Source organism: Chiloscyllium plagiosum, unplaced genomic scaffold, assembly GCF_037043375.1.
Source record: "Chiloscyllium plagiosum isolate Xiang-an unplaced genomic scaffold, Cpla_swu_hap1 HiC_scaffold_2, whole genome shotgun sequence".
NCBI classification, from domain to species: domain Eukaryota; kingdom Metazoa; phylum Chordata; class Chondrichthyes; order Orectolobiformes; family Hemiscylliidae; genus Chiloscyllium; species Chiloscyllium plagiosum.
The window spans coordinates 75,353,944-75,376,433 of record NW_028270140.1 but is presented as its reverse complement, the minus strand read 5'-3'; the positions used below and the strand labels follow the sequence as shown (position 1 = coordinate 75,376,433).

Here is a 22,490-nt window from a genome sequence, read left to right as displayed (position 1 = left end):
AATGGTGGGTATGTCGGTTAGTTTGATCTTAGAATAGGATAAACGGTTGGCACAATACCGAGGACCGAAGGGCCTGTACTGTTCTATGTTCTATGCTGTATGCTCAATGCATATGTTCTGTATATCTTACACTTTCTCCAATGTCTTCACCTCCTGCTGATAATTTGGAGGCCAGAACTATTTGCAGCATTCAACATGTTTATCTAACTAAGGTAATATAAAACAGAAATAGAGGTACAAATATTGTATTTTGGATAGATTAGAATATCAAATGTGATGCTTAGCAACAGATATATTAAAGCATGCCCGTGTTATCAAACGTGGAGTTCTAAAATCTTCAATATGTCTGATGGAAGCAATACAGCCCAATGTGGTTCAAAGCACAAAGTCCATTGAAAGTTTACTAACAAGCTCATGATGTCTTTGAAAATGATTAAATTTTGACTGAAATGCCTGAGAAATGCTCTAGTGCCACAGTACTACTTGACAATTGATGCTGACCAGAAGGCTTCTATTTTAAAAAAATCAAAATAAATTACCCTGGCTGGCTCTTTAGACTGGAGCCTCTTCCCTGCTTGTCCCTTAACTCTTCTCCCTTCACTGAGAATAGAACTGACTCCCATGAAATGTATGTATCTTCTTGCTGATTATTGGTGCTTAGGAATGCAACCCGTGCATTCCTTTACCAACCTCCTCCCTTTTAGTACTATCAGTGACTGGCATGTGTAAGTATTAGAAATACATTGAAATAGGTTAAAATGCAGTATTGGCTGAGACAACTTTTCAAATTGGGTTTAGAAATGAAAATGATTCATAACTATCAAAATCCTGCAGTATTTGTAGATAATTGGAGGTGATAGTTACCTTTTTAATGAGAGATCTACTTAATGATCCTTCCAGTTTCAAATCAAAAAAAGCCATTAGAATTGTTTTACAGAGGGAAAGAGAAAAGGACACTTTGTGCAAACAAGTTTGTCATGAAGCTAAGAGAATACATTTGCTAAATTCATATAACAGCAGTTGAAAACAACTGTTTTTACCCATATGATGGTTTGCTAATTGCTCACAGGCCAGAGATTATTTATACATAAACATAAACCAAAGCAGAAGTTGTTGAAAAACCTCAGCAGGCCTGGCAGCATCTGTGAAGAGAAATCAAAGTTAATGTTTCTGGTCCAATTGCCCTTTCTTAGAACTTAAATCTTTTGTTTTTTATTATATGTCAACATATAAGCCAGTGCTGCTTGAAGACAGTGAGTTTGGTTTTATTCATTTATGAAACATGAATGCCACTTATTTGGCAGGAATTTATTACCATCCCTAATTGTCCTTGAGAAGGTAGCTGGAAGCTTTCCTCTTGAATCGCACAATACTATTGGGTTTGGAAATCCAGAAATGAAGGGGGAATGGCAATAATGTTCAGCTTGGTGTGTCACTTGAGGGGCACTTGCAGGCAAGGTGTTCCTATTGTTAGAGCACTACCGTATATATTCATGTATCGGTCAAATTTTGAAGATTTTTTTAAAGCTGAAATTAGGGGTCAACTAATAGTTAAGGTATTGTTTTCAAGGGGATGAAATTCATGCTTGGTATGATTCAAAAAAATGGACAGACAAGAGTCAGATCTCCATATAAAGTAATAAACAACAAAAAGAAAAAGAATTATGCCCATTATTGAATATATATCGACAAACTAACTGTCTCCATTCTGCCTGCTACAGTAGAATGGTACAGTAGTCCCCCATACCACGGAGGATACGTTCCAAGACCTACTGCGGAAGTCCGAAAACACAGCTAGAAGCAAAACCAATCATTTAAATGGGAAATTTCGCTTCCCGGAAGCCCCCTGGTTCTTGGTTCTGGAATGTTCCCTGTATGTTCGGGCCGCAGTAAACCACAGGTAACTGAAAAAGTAGAAACCAACTCCGTGGATATGGCAGTTACCCTGTATTGTCATACCATTGCAGTAATTCTGAAAACCTGGAGCGGAGCATGATGGCTGGCAGACCCAGAATGGAGTAGTATAGCCAGCAGACTAGAAAGCCAGAGCAGAGTGCAACGAACAGTAAAACCAAACTCACTGTCTTCAAGCAGCAATGGCTGATGTGTTTACGTTAGAGTTAGCAGAGCTGTTTAAGGATGATGCATTGGATGTGGAGACTGGGGGGTGGGAGGTGAGGACAAGAGGGATCCTGTCTTTATTGCGTTTGAAGGTGGGGGGGTTAGAACAGTGGAACGAGGAGGGGAAGCGATGCGGTGAAAGGCTGTCTGGATGACAGAGGTGGGAAAAGCACATTGTTCAAAATATGTGGACATCTGGGATGTTTGGGAGTGGAATGTCTCCTTGTCTGAACAGATGTGGCAGAGGTGAGACATTGGGAGAATAGGATTGAATTCTTGTAGATGCTGAGTGAGAGGAAGTGTGCTCCCGATAGTTGTGAGAGTCTGTGAGTTTATAATATACGTCTGTCTGTAGACTGTCGCCGAAGATGGAAATGGAGAGGTCAAGAAAGGGGAGGGAGGTGTGCAAGATGGAACAAGTGAAGTTGTGGGCGAAGTCAATGAACTGCTCCAGTTCAGCCTGGCTGCAGGACGCTGCACCGATACAGTCATTGATGTAACAGCAGAAGAGTTGGGGCACAGTGCCTGTGTAGGTACTGAAGAGGAACTGTTCGACACAGCTGAAAAAGAGACAGGTGTAGCTGGGGCCCATCCAAATGCCCATGGCCACCCCTGGATTTGGAAGAAATGGGCAGAGTTAAAGAAAAAGTTATTAAGGGTGAGGACTAGTTCGACAAGGAGGAGGAGGGTATTGGTGAAGGGGGCCTGAATAGGTCTGTTGGAGAGGAAGAAGCTGAGGCCTTGGAGGCCATCCTTATGGGGTGTGGACATATATAAGGACTGCACATCCATAGTGAAGATAAAGCGCATGGGTCTGGGGAACTGGAAGTTATTGAAGAGGTGGTTGATGTCACAGATGTAGGTGGGAAGTGACTGAACCAAGGGGAAGAGGATGGAGTCAAGAGGATAAACACATCTTTTCCTCTCTCGACTCCATCCCCTCCCTCTTGGCCCCAACCTATCCAGTCTCTCCTGATAACCCAAACCCTCCAGTCCCAGAGATGGCAGGTTGGTGAGTTGGCAAGTGGGTAGTTGGCAGTTGTGTGAGGTGACAGATGAATGGGGCAGATGGGTGAGGTGGGGTTATATGTGGGTAACTGCCAGGTAGGTGGGGTAGCAAGTGGATGGGGCAGGTGAGTGAAGTGGTAGATGGGAATGTGGCAAGTGGGTCAGGGTGGCATTTCCTGCTGCTGTTGATCTTATTATACATAAAGCATGGTAAAATTGACATCAGTGGAGGACCTGTCTTCAATTCAATTCTTCAATTGAGGCAGCATGGTGGCTCAGTGGTTAGCACTGCTGCCTCACAGCACCAGGGATCCTGGTTTGATTCCGGCTTCAGGCGACTGTCCGTCTGTGTGGAGCTTGCACATTGTTCCCGTGTCTGCGTGGGTTTCCACTGGGTGCTCCAGTTTCCTCCCACAGTCAAAAAGATGTGCAGGTTAGGTGAATTGGCCATGCTGAATTGCCCATTATGTTCAGGGATGTGTAGGTTAGATGTATTAGTTGGGGTAAATATAGGATAGCAGGGTTGGGGAATGGATCTCGGTGGCATACTCTTCAGAGGGTCAGTGTGGACTTGTTAGGCCTGTTTCCACATTGTAGGGATTCTATGAATTCAATCAAGCTCTCGATCAATACATATCCATTAAGTCCTCCCTATCTTAAATGACATTGTTGAGCTGCAGTAGAGAAGGAAATAAAAGGAAGCAAGCCCTGCTTTCCAGTCCCCCAACTGCGTGGGTTTCCTCCGAGTGCTCTGATTTCCTCTCACAGTCCAAAGATCTGCAGGTTAGGTGGATTTGTCATACTACATTGCCCATAGTGTACAGGGAGATGTAGGCTAGGTAGATTAACCATGGGAAATTGCAGGGTTAGGATAGGGGGTGGGTATGGAAGAGATGCTCTACAGAGGGTTGGTGTAGACTCAATGGGCTGAATGGCTTGATTCCACACTGTAGAAATTCTGTCAGAGCAGAAACGTATACACCTGAGTAGATTTCAAACTTAAATTGAGGGATAGCTGTCCACTGTTCTGTATGTGCCAATTGAGAGCTATTTACTTTCAGCATATAGGCATGCTCAGTGAAAAAGTTCTGAAGAGGTGTAATATTGGACTCATGAACATTTCTCTGTCTACAGAAACTGCCAAATCTGCTGAATCTTTCTAGCACTTTCTCTTTTTTTTAATCTCACTTATGCAAATAACACCATTTTCAGATGTATTTCTCAGTGATTTATACTTCTTGAACACGATGTACTGCGATGGTATTCTGATGTTCCTAATAATTAGCAATCAGTTAAATCTCTTTGTGTATTGTGCAGTTGAAGAGTAGTAAAATTTCAAGAAGGCCATGTTAATGTACCTGAGTTTTAATCCTTAATCTGACTTTAAAGATATTGTGGAATTCTGTGGAAAGATTCTGTGGAAAACACAGAAGTAGGCTCATTGTGAATGTGCAATCTGACTTCATAGTATTTGATGAAAGAATTGGATCAAACATTTTAACACAAACAATCGCTCTTTTAAGGAAAACAATCTCAAATTCTTGAATGTTAATGATGCAATAATCATTTATGTTAAAGTAATTCAGAATGGCATTTAGATATACATTACCAATGTATTAAGCATAATGAAGAGAATGAAAATGTTGTAGAAATCCGAATTGGGGAAATGCATTGAACTTACGTTTATCACGTGTTGAGGAAGGAGGCAAGTCCGTAGACCATTGGAAGTATTTTTGACAAAGTGATAAGGAAATTGTTTACGTCTCTGGCAAAATCATTGTCTCTGCTGGGAATTCATAGACCATGCATCTCCATCTCATTGGAGTGCAATGTGTATCCACATCACAACATGGAAATAATTTATAATCTAAGTCACTGTCGTTGTTTCATGTAAGACTTGCTGTCATCATCCAATACCATTTTAATTGAGTATTTCTTTAGAACACGATATTTAATTGAAATCAAACACAGAGAAAAATGGATGTCTGGCAATATGTGGAGGGAGAAACAGAGTTAATGTTATGAACCTGGTATGACTTCTTCAGAACTGAAAAAAAATTGGAATGGTGGGAGTGAGTGGCCTGAAACCTACAAAATTAAACATGAATACATTTTTTCCACAACGTCACATAGTATTGAGAACCACCACAGGCAGCAACTGTTCATATGATCTGGGTAACACTCAGAATTAGTTCTATCCATCATGTTTTTGCCTAATAATTAAAATTACATTTTGAGTATCTGTCTTCAAAAGTATATCAAGAATGTCTTTGTATCTATGGAAGAGCTCAAGCCTGAAGCAGTCAAAGCTGAAAATGTTCTTCACAATTTTTTGAGGGTTGGATACTATTTGAAGGTTTAAGTTTACATGTCACTTTATTGTTGTACTTGTTATTTCATATTTATTCTCAATGGGAATGTTACAGAAGCATACTTATTCATTTTTATATCATAGCAAGGAATTAAAATAGTCTTAGAGCTACAAACATAATCAGATTGTTAAAGTGTTTATCTTATTGATTGTGTTTAATTCTCTCAAAGCATTTTATTTATGTTTTCAATGTCAGAATTACAGTGTATGTTTTACAGTGTAGAGAGTTTTACAATTCCCAACAATTCAGTTTCACTTATTTATTGAACACACAATTGATTGTTTTTTTCTTTGTATTTTCTTACAGTTGTCTCAGTCTGTCTCATGTGAATCAATACATCTGAGATTGAAGATGATGTTCTACAGTGAAGGCTTCATTGGCTAAGTGGAAAGGAAACTGATGATGAGCAGGAAATAAAGTTTGATACATTAAGCAATCAGAAATGTTGTGCCGAAGACTGCGATATTTTAGATACAGGCAATTTCGATGGGTGCTGACAGGAATTTTCTGTTCAATAACCTTACTATTTCTTATAAGACGTGACAAGAGTCCTGTGAATGAGCACCAAAATTTGGAGCTTGTTGAAGAGGACCCCAGATATTATGTAAACTGCACTGGTGTTATCAATGGAGATGAAGAGTCAATAAAACTGGCTAAACTTCAGACGCTGTCAGTTATATACAAAAAACGTCTTGTGCTGAATGAGAAAGATTACATAGACATGACCAAACATTGTTCCAACTTCACCAGATTACAAAGATATATCACGTTTCCACTTAGCAAAGAGGAAGAAGAATTTCCATTAGCATATTCAATAGTAATCCATCACAGGATTGACATGTTTGGAAAACTTTTACGCTTGATATATGCACCTCAAAATTTTTATTGTATTCACATTGACAAAAAGTCATCTCCGACTTTCTTGGATGCAGTCAGGGGCATAGCCTCCTGCTTTGATAATGTTTTTGTTGCCAGTCAGCTTGAAAATGTAACCTATGCATCCTGGAGCAGGGTTCAGGCCGATGTAAATTGCATGAAAGATCTACTTCAAAAGAATTCAACATGGAAATACTTGATCAATCTTTGTGGCATGGATTTTCCCTTAAAAACCAATTTGGAAATGGTGGAAAAACTCAAGGCTTTAAAAGGGGCAAACAGCTTAGAAACAGAGAAGACTGCACCACATAAAGAGAAGAGGTGGAAACACAGTTTTAAGGTGGTGAATGGGAAATTAAAGGACACAGAGACGAATAAAAATGCTCCACCAATTGAAACACCAATGTTTTCAGGAAGTGCCTACTTCATTGTCAGTAGACATTTTGTGGAATATTTATTTAGAAGCCCTAAAATACAAAAGTTTATCGAATGGGAAAAGGATACTTTCAGTCCAGATGAACACATGTGGGCAACATTACAAAGAATGCCTGATATGCCTGGATCAGTCCCTGTTAATAATAAATACGATACCTCCGACATGAACTCTTTAGCAAGGCTAGTAAAATGGAGTTACCTTGAGGGTGATATTTCCAAAGGAGCACCTTATCCACCTTGCACTGGTGTACACGTCCGTTCGGTGTGTGTATTTGGAGCAGGGGATCTGAAATGGATGTTGCAGCAGCATCACCTATTTGCCAATAAGTTTGACACAGAAGTCGATGGAATTGCACTGCAATGTTTGGAGGAGCATCTAAGACATAAAGCTATTAGCAATCTTTTAAGTTATACTGAGGCATGATCTTCCTAAAGAAATATCTCAATTTGGGAATTCTCAATTCTCTAAACAGAATGGGAAACTGCCTGTCTTTCTTCATAATTTAGTGATCTACAAACACATTATAAAACATGTACGTTAGAAGCATTCAGGCTTGATATTGAATGTAGGAGTGTAATGCTGAGCAAAATCTAAGCCAAGAGAAAGCATTCCTGCTCCTCTACCCACAAGATAATTCGTAATGGCAATTTCTTTAACCTCATTTCCCTTGAGGTCTAGAAAATCTGCCCATCCATGTTAAACCCACAATGTGTGAGAGTCAGAGCCCCATGTAATTATTAAATGGGCATCCTGTTTCTTGGGTACTGGGACAACTGTCCATTTGTTGTCCCGCCTTTACTGGTAGGTCGAGATTGAATGTGAGATTTTTAAAACACCTCACATAGGGTGTTAGGAGTACCCCAATTCATCCTGCTACTGAATTTAAATTGCAGATCGATAATTATGGAGAAAAACAATCACATTCCTCAGTTTCCTTAAAAGAGTAAGTCCACCAAATTTGCCAGGCTGGTACTGGTTGATGGCTCATAAATGTACCAGGCTACATGTTAGATTAAGTTCTTTATGTAGTAGAAGACTAGTTTTTTTAAAAGCACTGCCTCTGTGTTCAATGAACAGTATGTATGTGCACTTCCTTGCCAAATTAAGATAACATTGAATATTTAAAGGAGAAAACTTCAGGCCAAGTCGTTATTATTATTCAGCAGGACTAAATGCAAATTTGCATTATCACTTTTTAAATTATATAGGTTGTAAAAAAGAACTAGTTTAAAGCCACTTATTTTCAAAAACGTCAATATTATATTCAGCAAACTAGCTTAATGGCACCCAATATTGCTGGAGAGATGAGCCTCAATCGTAATCTGGCTCAATTCAAATTTAATAATTACAATTTATTTACATATAGGGTATTTGGACTCAGTTTCATGTAAGTCTGGAAGTAAAAGAGTACTTACCCAGTGGAAAAGTTATGCAAACAATTGCATTTTAACACTTGTGGTTAAAATAATTTGCTGTCATGTAGCTTAACCTTCTGTTCTCATTTTTAAAATACATTGTACTGAGAGAACATAGCGCATCCAGTTTGCATAGAATTGTATAGAAATAGCTACACAGAAATAGACCATTGAACACCCCCCCCAAATCATCAATTTTAGTGTTTATACTCTATTTAAACCATCCTCCGTTCTACTTCATCTCAACCTATTGAAAAAATATTTTTATTTCTTTCTCCCTCATACACTAATCTAGGTTCCACTTAAATACATCTATGCTATTCACTGACATATTCCCTTTGTTAGTCGGTTCTATATTCTGACCACTCTTTGAGTATAGAATTACAACGCTGAAAAGAAAGACACCTGCTAAAGCTTTTCATCTTGTACTCATCAGTACAAATGCAAGAATATTAAATATCTGTAACAAAAGTTTAGCATTATTGTGTTTGTCCTGATGATCGCAAGATGAAAACATATAACTTTTTTCAGTATTATTTAAATTCTGAACAATCAAGTGGCTAGAGAAATTTCCTTAGATTTCCAGTTCAAGAAGAAGTTTCTCAACTGAAACCTCATTTCACATTCCCTGATCTTCAAAGCAGTATGTAGTTTAGAATAAGCCATCCCATGATTACAGCTCTCATATAATTATATTTGAATATCAGGAATTGAGTGTTTATCATTGATAATTGTGTGTGTTTACATCAAATTTGACATTAGTTTGATGATTTGCACTCTTCCTGTGAGTCAAATCCCTTCATTCCATTCTTCTTACTTTTCAGCATTTTCTGTATCGCCTGTTCATTACAGCTCTTGACAACTGAGAAACAATATACTTTTCTCCCATATGCTAATACTTCAAGCAAGAGATTAGCCTATAGCTGTGTTTTCTACTGTTGATCTTTAGCATAATTCAAAGCACTTCAAAAGTGATTTTAGAAATTTGGTTTGGTGTATGGTACAGCATTCTGTATGAATTGCAGGTTTATTATATTACTGTAGTTTGCTTTATTGTGTTGAAATAAATCTCATATGATCATGGGTTTCTTAAGGTCAAGGGCAATACTTTAGCTATATGTTAGGTGGATTAACTTCAACAAAGTACCAGGCTTCAAGTTACAGAGGAACCTTGATTATCCAGCATTTGATTATCCGAACAAGATTGCAAGGACCCAATGCTTGACTAAACTGTGTTATCCAGTATTCGATTATCTGGCATTCATTTATTCAAATGAAATACTCCCTGCCTGTGTTCTTTGGATAATCGAAGTTCCTCTGTACCTGGTGAATCAGGGAAATTGGCATCATTCAGCATTAGTACCATTCTAAGCAAAAAAAAAATTAACAATGAGTTTAGATTGAATATCTTTCTTTCATTAGTCATTCTTTCCTCTTACAAATCTTTAGGCTTATGAAATTAGTGATTTGTGTTGACCTAATCATTTTTCCTGTTTTACCTAGTCTACTTTTTCATACTGTTCAACATTGTCCTGCAATACAGACATTGATCTTTCATCATGATTTCTCAATTAAAAACAAAATGGATGTGGTTCAGGAAGACTGGGCTGAAAGATTGAGGAGACTGAGCCAATATTCTTGAAGAGTTTAGAAAAATGAGAGATGATCTCACTGAAGTCTTTCAGGGCTTGACAAGGTAGAACAGGAAGTATGTTTCTCTGGGGTGGGAGTGTTCTAGAGCCAGTGGACACAGTCTCAGAATAAGAGGGAGGCCACGTAAGACTGAGATAAGGAAAAATTTCTTCATTCAAATAATATTGTGTCTTTGAAATTCTGTACACCAGAGGGCTGTGGACCCCAAGCCATTAGTTATATTCAGTACAGAGATTGACAAGTTTCTGGATATCAAATATATCATGGGAATAGTGTGAGAAAGCGGCTTTGACTTTCAAAATCAACTTTCCACTAGTTAAATGGCAGAGCATACTCAAACTTATACACTTCCACACTCCTATTTCCTTTGTTCACAATATTGATGTTAACAGCCTGTACTGAACTAAATATTCTATTGCTGTTGGCAATATTATTCACGATAGTCGAATAAAGGCAAAATACTGATGGTGCTGAAAATCTGAAGCAAATACAGGTAAATGCTGGAGAAAGTTGGCATGTCTGGTGGTAGTGATAGATTTATAGACTAGCATAGCCCTGAAACTGCACTTCTGTTCAAAATATAATTCTACTGAGAATCAGCTAAATTTTGTTCAGCACTTCTTTAATATATATTCATAATGAACTCTGAGGAATCTTAGCACCTAATACCTATAAACAGTGTACAAATTGAGGGAGATTGAGGGCGGGTTACTAAAGATTTATCATTTGAAATGTCACTGATATTTGGCACAGGTCATCCTGTTTTCTTTTGGTTTTGAGAGAAGGGCCTTATGAGAGGTGAACTTGACAGTGAATGTCTGCTTCCATTATTCCCTGTACAGCTACTCCCTATCAGAAGAGATTTACAACATTTTTAAAGACAGTGGTAGCCTTGTGCATTGCTTTATGGTCATGATACTGCACTAGTAACCCTGAGATTATAATTTCCATTTAATAAAGAACTGAATTTCCAGCATTCTTTCATGAATTTGCTAGTCAAATGGGCCTACTCCATATAGTTCCTGAAGTGGGGTAATTAGTTACTCAGTTGCAAGGCAGCAGTGTAAAACTGTAAATATAAAGCAGACTTACTGACAAAGCACGATTAATATTCAGATATTTCCAACCAGTTGGTCTTACAAATTCCTCATCAATTAATTGGAAAGTGAAGCGTATTTTGGGAAATTTTATAACCATCTAAAATGAATGAAGCTGCACCACTGACAAATGAAGCTGCAGCCTAATGTTGTAATATTCATAGAATCATACCTATCAGCTTATATTCGATTCTCCTTCGTTACTGCACAATGGTACGTCTTGTCTCATCAGTTACATTCACAAAATCAATGTTGGGGAAACAATGATCTCCAGTCACATATGCTTGACACTGCAAGGATTCAATATTGATTTCAGACCTTTGTTCAGCCAGGCTGATTTATTACATAACTCAGGAAGTAGTTGATGAGAAACACCATGGACAAAACCTTTCCTTCCATAATATGGTGAGTGGAATGATGAGAAAGATGGAAAAAAATATGATATGAATGAAAATTCAGACTCAATGTCAAGAAAAAGTTCCCAATTTTCCCCTCAAACCCTAAATTGCAATTTTAGAATATTGTCTTTGAACAGTGATGACCTCATTTCCAAACATTTACATCTTATTAAAACCACAACTTATCTTACTTATAGGCCACTTCTAATTGTCCTTTCTTCTACTGTAAAATTAGATGATTCAAATTCCAGAGAGGTAAAAGACAACAGTCACTTAGTGGCTGCAGCTGTCTGAAAGATTGTCCTGGCCATTATTAAACTGTGTCTTCAGATGTCCCTTCATGTTTCATGGCCACCATCCTCCTTGTAAGATAGGTTTGGCAATCCATCCATTGTGTCTGTTTTTAGGCCTTCAACATTTTCTTTGCAGCTCAGCAGCACTTATAACTTGCATGCTTCTACCACATCACTTTGTGCATAGGAACAGACATGTATTTTGTGCATCTACAGTAGTTGCTTTTGTTTGGACACAGACATGGACACAGACTTATTGCTCTTAGGTTACCTTCTAATATCTTACTCATTGTAGCACTTACTTGGAGACTGCCTGTGTGGCTCATTTTTTTTTAAATGTATGTTTCTTACTTCGATTAACTTACAGGTTACACAAGGTCTTTAGTGCTCAGTCCAGGCTGCCGGCCTCAGTGACATGCAATGCTTTTTCACTTAGAGGGAGAGGCAGGCAGTTTGTGATGGTTGTAGGCATGGGGTTGAGGGGTGAAAAGTCAATCTATTAGGCAGACAGAGATGGACAGTACTACAGTGCTGCATCGTGCTGTACCGTGCTGCATCAATATCAGAGTTACAGCATGTGCAAGCAGCTTCAGTGCCTGAAACTGTATGTGTTTCAAGTAAATGGTGATGTGTGAAAGTCAAAGGATGAAGGGACACTGCAGTCAGTCAATAGGGTCATATCTGTTTACACTATGGGACCACGGTCAGTTAGGTGCTTGGTCCTATCAGACCCTGTGGTCCTGTGTGCTTGCAGTCTCGAGATTTGCCACACTTAGTCTTGCAGATCAAGTGCAACACTCTGGGCTCACAGAAGGGCTTATGCCCGAAACGTCGATCCTCCTGCTCCTTGGATGCTGCCTGACCTGCTGCGCTTTTCCAGCACCACATTTTTCAACTCTGGGCTCACAGTTAAGTCAAGTTGGAGAGCTGTTATGACATCAGGCCAGAGGTTAGGCCAAAATTTCCCGCAATGAGACAAAAAGAGGGATTAGGTAGATGAAAGTGGATGCAGATGCAGTTAGTGATCATGCGTGAGCAGGATAGCTAGTGAGGTCCCCAGTGATTAGAAAGGAAGCACAGAGGCCAGGTAGCTTTAGTAATTCTAGAGGATGAAGTGGGTGACAGCCATTGAGAGGATATGATGCATGCAATACTGAGACCTGCTGTCTTTGAGCATTGGTAAGAGGCATAAATACTGCCTGATTTAGATTGGATATGTCCCCGTGACTGTGAGCTAGCAGGGAGAAGATGGTGACACTTAGTCTTGTGTAGTGTGGAAGATTATTTATCTTATTTCTGCTTTACTAGGCATTGAATTTCATTCAGGATAAGACATTGATCTGTGCTGCAATCTATGTTCTGGCAGGCTTGCTTTAGTGGTATGGCCTCCTGTGATATTTGGAGAGTGATAAAAATTGCACACGTCACCACCACCCCATTCACCAACACCTCCAGGACACTGTCCATGAAGCAGGGAGCTAGCTTGTCTTGCTTCAGAGACATGTCTTCAATACTGATAATTGTGAGGAGCCATTCCGAGCTTGCAGCATTAGAAGTGGAGTGCAGCTGGGCATTGAATATGGCATCAGAGACATGTACACTGGAATCACTGGCCAGCGGCAAACAATCAGATCCCTCCAGCCATGTGATTCTTTGAGAAAAGTATCCAAGAGCTCAGTTTCATAATTAAGTGTGGAAGATTGAGAAAATTCATTCCAGGCCATGTTGAGTTGGACACAGTGAACATACCCATCAATAAACTTTTAATAGCAAGTGACAAAATTTTGTCTTATATGTACAATAATGTTGAGGCTGTAATACTGTAGACATATTGCACTGAAACTAACTGGTCCCCTATCAAGTTATTCCTATCCAGGCGCAGCATCAGCAACTGTACACAATGTGAAAATTTATTTAGATATTTAAATCTATAAATATCAAGACACATTCAAGCCGACCAATGACCTTCCTATCAGTCTCTTCCTAACAATTAACAAAATGATGGCAGATGGCACCAGCATTGCTATCAAGTTACCATAGAATGTCCACTGTATCTCAGTCAGGGTCTGCCACAGTCACTGTGCTCTAACCCTTTTTCAACACCATGGATACCAAATTGGAATGCCAGGTGGGAGATGAGCATTACTCCACTAAATAAGGCGGCATTTCACCATTTATAGCACCAAAGATACATGGCAAAATTCAGTGAATTAGTGGATGAGTTGTTGAGGTTGTACCCTGCCAGATAATGGGTAGGATCTTAAGAGGCCATTTGTTGCAGTCCTAGGACATGATTTCAGATGTTCTTCAGAACAACATCCTCTGACCAAACATTTTCTGCTACTTCATTAACAATCTTTCATGTTTACATGGTCAGAAGTGAGGTTGTTTTCTGGCATCGAAGATCTGACCAGCAGCTCTTCTCAAGCATCCCATTTCACCCTAGATCAGAACTTAAGTAATATCTCAGTTTGGAAAGGTTACAGACAACATTGATGCTTCATCAGCACCAAGCAATCACATCTCCATAAGGATGCCTATTGTTTTTTTGGACAAAGTTCACCAAATTCCTGGGAGTGTACACTCAAGAAACAAGAATTGATTAGTGCCTTGCTCATTAACTCAGTAGTCAGTACTGCTGCACTGTCGCTTTCAAGTGTGTTATCTATTTAGTGTGGCAGCCTTGTGAGCTCTAGCCATTCCTTCACTCTTACATTATCAAACATGGGAAAATAGGGCACAACCAAAAACAAGGAAGTGTTACCATAGTCCTCTTGCTGTAAATCATTAATGAACTATTTTAAATCTCCTGCTACTGGAAGAACACTAGTCTGAAATGGAACACAAAAGTAAGCACTAACAACTTTTGAGAACATTTATTTAGTCTTTGTACATATAGTGGCGCTGGGCAGGGCTGGTGCAGCTTGCATTCTGTCCAGTGCATAGTTCAACATTGCATTAGATCCCGATGTATGTTGTAACATCACAATTCATATTGGCGAAGGAGACCCTACCTCCCTGTTTTCCACAGGCACCTTTCTCACTCATATAAAAGCTCCCATCAAAATAAGGATTACCCAGATATCACAGGTAAGGGAGCAATATGTACTGCATCAATATTTTCATTGCATTACCTCATTTTCTCAAACAAAACTGAGGATGGAAAGCAGTCCGACAGGCTATATGTCAATCATACTCTGAATCTTAATAGTAATGTGATAACTTGTGATAAACATGTTGCTTTTTTTCAGACATGTCATTTCATTTATGACACTTTCAGACTGGGAGTTGGAAAGTAGTCATGGCTGTACATTGTTTGCTCAAATCCTGGAGGCAATCAATTAAAATGCCATTTCTAAGAGCCCCATCAAATTAAGCATGATGTGCAAGCCAGCAAAGAAGGTAGCCTGCTGCCCAGTCCGGAGTCATACCAAGAGATATAGGAGCAGTTGAATCAGGCTGGATGCCATCAAGTTGCCTCAAATAAAGGTACTCTGCAACATTGATGTTTTTTTCATGAGCATTGCTGTCAGGGGTTCATTGTCAAAGGGCTCTCACTGAGACAAAGTCCAGACTCTGACTTCTGCAAAGCAGCCATTTGTCTTGGTAAGTGTCCAGGGAGCCATTAAATTTCTTCCAATTGACCCATTATGGGCTTAGTTGTCTGCCTGCAGTTGCCTTTCACCCTACCTCCAGCAAGATCATTTGAAGACAGGAATGTGTCACAGAGCTGGTCCAAATTGCTAAATTCAGACTTCACTTCCAGTTGACCTCGAAACATAGAATTGGGAAAACTTTGCTTATTGCCATGGGAGGGAGACATGAGGTCTTCTATCAGGAGGTCAATATTTTGTCTTAGTCAGTTTATCATCATCAATTCTATAATTCTAGTGATCATCATGAATGATTTGACAACAGTGCAGATTGAATTTGTGTCATGTAATGCTGTGATTTTCTTTTTTTGTTTTTATTGTAAGATTTAATTGAAATAATTATTTAAAATAATACGCTTTTTGTACTTTGAATGATTTTTAATCAGATTGCTGTATATAATATTTAATTTTCAATGAAGATTTTCTGTATTGAAATTCAAATTTACAAAATGAATTTAGTAATTATGGTGTTTGAAGCAGAACTGTTGGCTCTAAAGCTTGTACAAATATTTAAATGGGCAAATAAATGGTAGAATGTGAGATTTTTGGGGTGAAGGAAATATTTTGTAAATTGCAGTTCCTCCTGAAATAGCAATGAACGTTACATTTGTGGATTAGTGATTATATTTATTGCTCTGACCCCAATATACTGTACCAGCACTTCAACTGATATAAAAGCCTGAATGTATTTGAAAAAGGTAGTATTTCTTTTATTTCTAAGCAAGCTAACTTATAGTACAATCTTGAAACCAAAGTATAAAACAATGTATTAAAGTGCTCTCATGAATTCATACATCCAGTTTTAAACTCAATGAGGCGAAATCATGTGATTAGGAGAAAGCTACCAAAATGGATGTCCTTTAAAATGTGTACTGATGATTGATTTACTATGTACCTTGCATTCATGTTTTAATGTCACAAGTGTTCTTGAATAAAAAAGGAAAACTGCTTCAAATCAGTGTAAACATTGAAAAGTTGAATAAAAAAAACTTTATTATGGTAAATCTGGAATAAAGCCTATGCATATATTGCTACAAAGATTGTTATGTCTATTGTATCATAAAACTTATGCAGCCAATTTATGAATGCACACCTCCAAAAATAACATTCTAATTAAATTGCCAGAAAGGAAAGTAACTCCCTACTTAGACATGCCCATTTGGACATGTCGATGTTTAATTATTGTTTCGTAGTACGGAACCTAACCATTCCTGAAAATGAACCCAAGTCAAAGCTTTTCATCTTGTATTTAACAGAACTAGAATAAAGAAATCAGACTTGAGAGGTAGACTATACTTGGTCAGGGTGTTGCCGTAGAAATGCAGAAGAAATCGACAGTCCATGTGAACTCTTTGTCAAGAATAAGTTGCAAAACATGCATTAATTCCTTTTGTCTACATAAAACAGAACCTTATGTTTAACATGCACAAATGCATCAGACCGCAAGGCCAACTGATAATCTCACATTGGGTGATGGTGTCTGGATTACATAGCCATTGTTGCCCAGTCAGCAGCATTATATCCAATGTCAGGCATGGGGTTCAGAGGCATGTAAACATAAGCTGGTTAAACATGACCAATATGCTTTCTGCTGTGAATCTTTAACAGGTCATGTTGTTTGACAATGGTCTGCCATTCTTTGGGACATATAATCTACATGTCTGGCATCATAACATCACTGAAACCCATATATTAAACTATTCGTTTGTGTGGCAGACAGCACACCTTTTGGTCTGGTGATAGCAACCTAATGGTTGTTTCTTGCATCTGAAACCTGAAGAGTACAAGGCAAAAGGCTTCAACTTTGTGTCTCCTCTTAGTAATAATTAATATTAATTGTCTAAATCGAGAATTCCATGATGAGATGATGTATTCAATATATGCAAAGTATGTTTCAATAAAGTCTTATACCATCATTGTACAAATTGAAACCAATGACATAGGAAGGGAAAAGGATGAGATTCTGAAGAGAGAATATAGAGAGGCAGGAATTTAAAAAGGAGGTCCTCGTGAGTAGCAATGTCTAGATTACTCCCGGTGCTACGAGCTTGTGAGGGCAGAAATAGGAGGATAGAGCAGATGAATGCATAGCTGAGGAGCTGGAAGAAGGATTCACATTTTTGGATCATTGGAATCTCTTCAAGGATAGAAGTGACTTGTACAAGAAGGACGGATTGCACCTGAATTAGAAGGGGACTAATATAGTGTCAGGGAGATTTACTAGAGCTGCTCTAGAGGATTTAAACTAGTAAGTTTGGGCGGGGGGGGGGGGGGGGGGGGGTGTTGGGTGGTGGGATGCAGGGTGATAATGAGAAAAGAGATCAATCTGAGACTGGTACAGTTGAGAAAAGAAGCAAGTCTAACAAGAGGGCAGGCAGGGACAAAGCAGAGAACAAGGTAGGATGATAAATTAAACTATTTATTTCAATGCTAGAGGCCTGACAGGGAAGGCAGATGAACTCAGGGCATGATTAGGAACATGGGACTGGGATATCATAGCAATTACAGAAACATCGCTCATGGCTGGACAGGATTGGCAACTTAATGTTCTAGGATACAAATGCTACAGGATGGACAAAAAGGGAGGCAAAAGTGGAGGTGGAATGATGTTTTTAATAAGGGTTAGCATTACAGCTGTACTGAGGCTGTATATTCCCGGAAACCCATCCAGGGAAGTTATTTGGGTGGAACTGCGAAATAAGAAAGGGATGATCACCTTATTGGGATTGTATTATAAACCCCCTAATAGTCAGAGGGAAATTGAGAAACAAATTTGCAAGGAGATCTCAGTTATCTGTAAGAATAACAGGGTGGTTATGGTAGAGGATTTTAACTTTCCAAACATAGACTGGGCCTGCCATAGTGATAAGGGTTTAGATGGAGAGAAATTTGTTAAGTGTGTACAGGAAAATTTAGAATGGCCAATTCACCTGACCTGCACATCTTTGGACTGTGGGAGGAAACCCACACAGGCACAGGGAGAATGTGCAAACCCCACACAGACAGTCATCTGAGGCTGGAATCAAACCTGGGACCCTGGTGCTGTGAAGCAGCAGTGCTAACCACTGAACCACTATGCCACCCTCCACACTAAATGGAACTAACACTTATTAATATCGACTATACAAGCTTGCATACTCATACACATAATAGAGGCTTACCCAAAACCTATGTCAGTAATTCGTTTTATGTCTTTTGAAATTATACCAAATAGGTTGTCACATATCCCATTTAGTTATGGCATAAGAAATCAAAGACATAAAATGAATAGCTATCAGTCTTCAGCATATTCTACAGTTTCATTAATGTTTTGCCCTCCACCATAAGGTCAGAAGTAGGAATGTTCACTGGGGACCACTGTGTTCAGTTTGATTCACAGTTTCTCTGAGAGCAAAGCAGTCCATGCCCATCTGCAGAAAGAACCGGACAACATTCAGGTTTGGACTGATAATTGGTGAGTGACATTGATGTAACATAAGTGTCAGGCAATGACCATTTAAAAAAATATATAACCAACAACACTTGATGTTCTGTGACATTACTATTACTATCTCCTAATGGTCAGCATTGATCAGAAACTTAATAAGGGTCATTCATTTAAAGGCTACAAGAGTAGATAAGACCTGGGAATTCTACGATGAATAATTTACCTCCTAACTTCTCAGCGTAAGACCAACATCAACAAGGAACAAGTCAGCAGTTTGATGAAATACTCTACACTTGTCTGAGTGAACACAATTGTAATAATACTAAAGTAGCCTAACTCTATTCAAAACAAAGCAGATCATTTAAATAAGAAATGAGTTTTGCTCTGTTTCTCTGAATTAACCACAGCTTTAGCCTCCCACTTCTATTCTTCCAAACTAATCACAGATTGTGGGCTATGTAGCCATGAGTTGCCAATTAAGGGAAATTATAACTTGTGAAATATTTTGTTAACAGCTTGGCCTACTCAATATTCAGCTTGCTATCTTACCAAACAAGCCAAACAAACTAGATGTTAAGAAAATTTGAAATGGAAATCAGGGTGTATAACGGTAGATTCAACTCACCGCTTTCTCCAAATGAATTCCATGTTGCACGTGAGCAAATTACAGCTCAGGGCATGATCCACAGTCCCAGCTGCACAGACACTTCATCCCCATTATTGGCACTTGGTATCTGTCAACCCATCATAGACATCAAGACACCACCTTGACACACTTACAGGCTGGTTACAAAACACAGATTTGCATTGCAGGGTGCACCAGAAAATTGCATCGAAATACTGCAACAGGGTCACCTTACCTACATGGACAAGCATCTGGCTCATGGATTGGAACAGGCTGCATCAAAGGGTACTCATTAGCTCACTCACTTAGCACCAACCTGCCCATTCACATCATCCATGCTTTTTGTATTTGCCATGTGTGTTGGTAACATGTGTGTTAGTGTGTTGTTACTTCCACCATGCTCAGCAGGCTGCTTCTCATCGGGGTCCTGGCTGGGGTTGGGAGGCTGACATGTCAGTGTAGGTCAAACCAAGACATCAATCTAACATTTACAGCATGTGTTAGCTTTCTGCATAACAAATACACTGCACATTCATTCAATCAACGGCCATGTAGGAAATCGGTGGAGGCTATTCCTCATTCCGAGGCTGTAGTCGGTCAGTGGGTCCCGGTACCATCTGTAATAGGCAAAGTCCATTGTCCAGGGGCTTCATCACGATCAGTCATCCATTTTGGAGGCTCACAGTGAGGGCATCTGCCCCAGTAAAGTCTGGGATGAGTTCAACAGTGCTGTCATGTCAACACAAGCAGTCAGGGGAATTGCATACAATTAGGGAGATGTAACACAGAGGTCAGCTGTCATATGTTGGGTTTAAGGTCACTCACAGGTCAGGGGTAAATATAATCCTGTGGGTCCATCTGTTGATTTTTTCAAAGTGGGTCCTGTAGGAACAGCAGGAGCAGAGGAGGTGGAGGAGTCAAAGCTGAGGACAGAAAGCTGAGGGATTTGTAGAATAGGAATAAGAACAGTGATGGAGGAAACTCAAGGCATTTGGGGGTATGCAAAACAACATAAGAGGGTATAAAGGAGCAAGGTGGGCATCATTAAGATGTAATCACTGGATTCAGGTAGGACAGTTGTAGGTGAAGATCAATGCAATGGGTCTCCATTTTTAGGTGAGATGGTGGTCAGGGTAATGTGAGGTTAAAGAGGATATGAAAGCTTTAGGGAGGTACCTGGTGACCAAGTAGAGTGCAGCATGGATGTTTCCACCATGAGCAGCTTTCACAGCCATTACTTTCTGTTCTCTGGATGTGAAAAGTTACTCGAAAATGGCTGAGACAATGCCCGGTGGGGGAGGGGGGGAGAGAGAGCCAGTGTCAGTTTAGTAGGAGAAAATGCAGGATTCATATTTGCTGCGTGCTAGGACATTACAGCAATAAAAACATGAAGCAGCCATTTATAAAGAACAGCTATGTTTAATTTGCAATCAATTCATTACCACTTTGCAACACAGGCAGAGTAAAGGTGCTTAGGGGTCAGATTCTAGGCAAAGGTGATTTGCAAAACACCAGTGGCATATGTAAGATGAATGTGGGCATCTCAGTAATGTTGAAACGATCAGCAATAACAATATAGAAGGGGAGGAGTTCACTCAGCCAGCATGGCACCATCAGCAAGTTGCCGCAAAGACTGAGGCTGTCTGATGGAGAACATGTCCCAATTAGCCATGTCCAACATATTGTTACTGCGCGGTGAAGTATTCTCTGCCCTCATCTGCAGGGTATGTCAGCGATGACTCTTCTGAGATCTAATAAACTCCTTTGCTTTTTCTGTTCCTATTGTAGGTCATTTCTGCCAATAGTGATGCGCTCTGATGTTGGTGGTATGTTGGTCACTGACCTCAGAGCTGAAGGCTGATGCAAGGGTGCCATAGCTGAAGCAAGACCCAAAGCAGTAGTAGATCCCTGTGGAGGACAAGGTGCACCTAGCTCAAGGAGAGGTCACTGCTTCAGGGAAATTCAGAATGCGTGGGGTGAGCAGTGTGCTCATTTCCATGGGGATACAATGTCAATGCAGGCTGCATATGTCCTTGGATAGTTTGATAGAACGTTGACAGATGCTGAAGAGAGACCTGCAGGCCACAGGAGTGGGAGGCCATCCTCTCTCATTGGCTGTGAAGGTGACAGTATCTATGCTACTGGCTCCTTCCAGGGAGTGATAGGTGACCTGTGTGGGATCTCTCAGTTGGACACACACAAATGCACCAGAACAGTGACTGATGCCACCTGTGCCAGATCACAATCATTAATCTAGTTCCCAGTGATGAGATCAGGGCTACAGCCCTGGCAGTAGGATTCTAAGAATGCAAGGTAGACCATTAAGGACTGAAATTAGGAGAAATTGTTTCGCACAGAGGATAGTAAGTCCTTTGCCACAGAAAACAGTTGAAGCCAAAACTTTGAATCTTTTCAAGAAGGAGTTAAATGATCAGCCATGATCATATTGAATGTTGGAACTGGCCTGAAGGGCTGAATGGCCTACTCCTGCCCCTATCTTCTATGTTCCTATATTTCTAAGGTTCTCTGTAATGCTGACAATGTCTCAAACAGGGTTGCAGTCTCATCGATAATAGGATTGCCAAAGACATGGTACTGCTGCTTGGACTGATCTGGGGTGAGGGGAGGGAGCCCTCCAATGTAGTCTGGACAGAATGCTCCACACCATCCCAGCATGGCCTGTTCTGTACAACTGGAGCAGGCATCAAGGTGATGTATAAGAAAATACACAAATTTTGGATACTGGAAATCTGAAATGATCACAGAAGATGCAGGAGAAACTCACCAGGTCTGGCAGCATCTGTGGAGAGCTAGAGAATTAATGTTTTGAGTCCAATATGACTCATCTTCAGAAATGGAGCAACAGTTGATGCGATGTTCTGGATGCTGAGGAATGGGGGAGTGGGAGCAATCTTCCAGGTGGAGGATAATGCTGCTAGGTAGCAGGAAGATGTTAGCCCATATAATAGGTATCACAGTAATTATTTTCTTATTGAGACAGATGTCTTGAAGTTTATTAACAACATTAGCTATTTATATGGTTAAAAACCTTGAACTTGCATATAGTCTACTAATGACATTATGTGACTAACATTATGCATGGCCAACTGACTGAC

The 22,490-nt window shown here is 39.7% G+C and overlaps 1 protein-coding gene across 7 annotated transcripts in view; it reads left to right on the top strand.

Moving 5' to 3' along the window:
- The window catches only part of LOC122561056 (beta-1,3-galactosyl-O-glycosyl-glycoprotein beta-1,6-N-acetylglucosaminyltransferase-like), a 123,506-nt gene extending 107,146 nt beyond the window's left edge, over positions 1 to 16,360 (top strand). For 6 of the 7 annotated variants that reach the window (XM_043712431.2, XM_043712405.2, XM_043712424.2 and 3 more), the window contains one exon: positions 5,808 to 16,360. In XM_043712431.2, the coding sequence (XP_043568366.1) occupies positions 5,944 to 7,236 (1,293 nt within the window). In that variant the 5' untranslated portion in view covers positions 5,808 to 5,943 and the 3' untranslated portion in view covers positions 7,237 to 16,360. Of the gene's footprint in view, positions 1 to 1,878; positions 1,901 to 5,807 lie in introns of those variants that run through there. The other variant, XM_087997838.1, reaches the window with a different exon arrangement.
- The last annotated feature ends 6,130 nt before the right edge of the window (positions 16,361 to 22,490 follow it).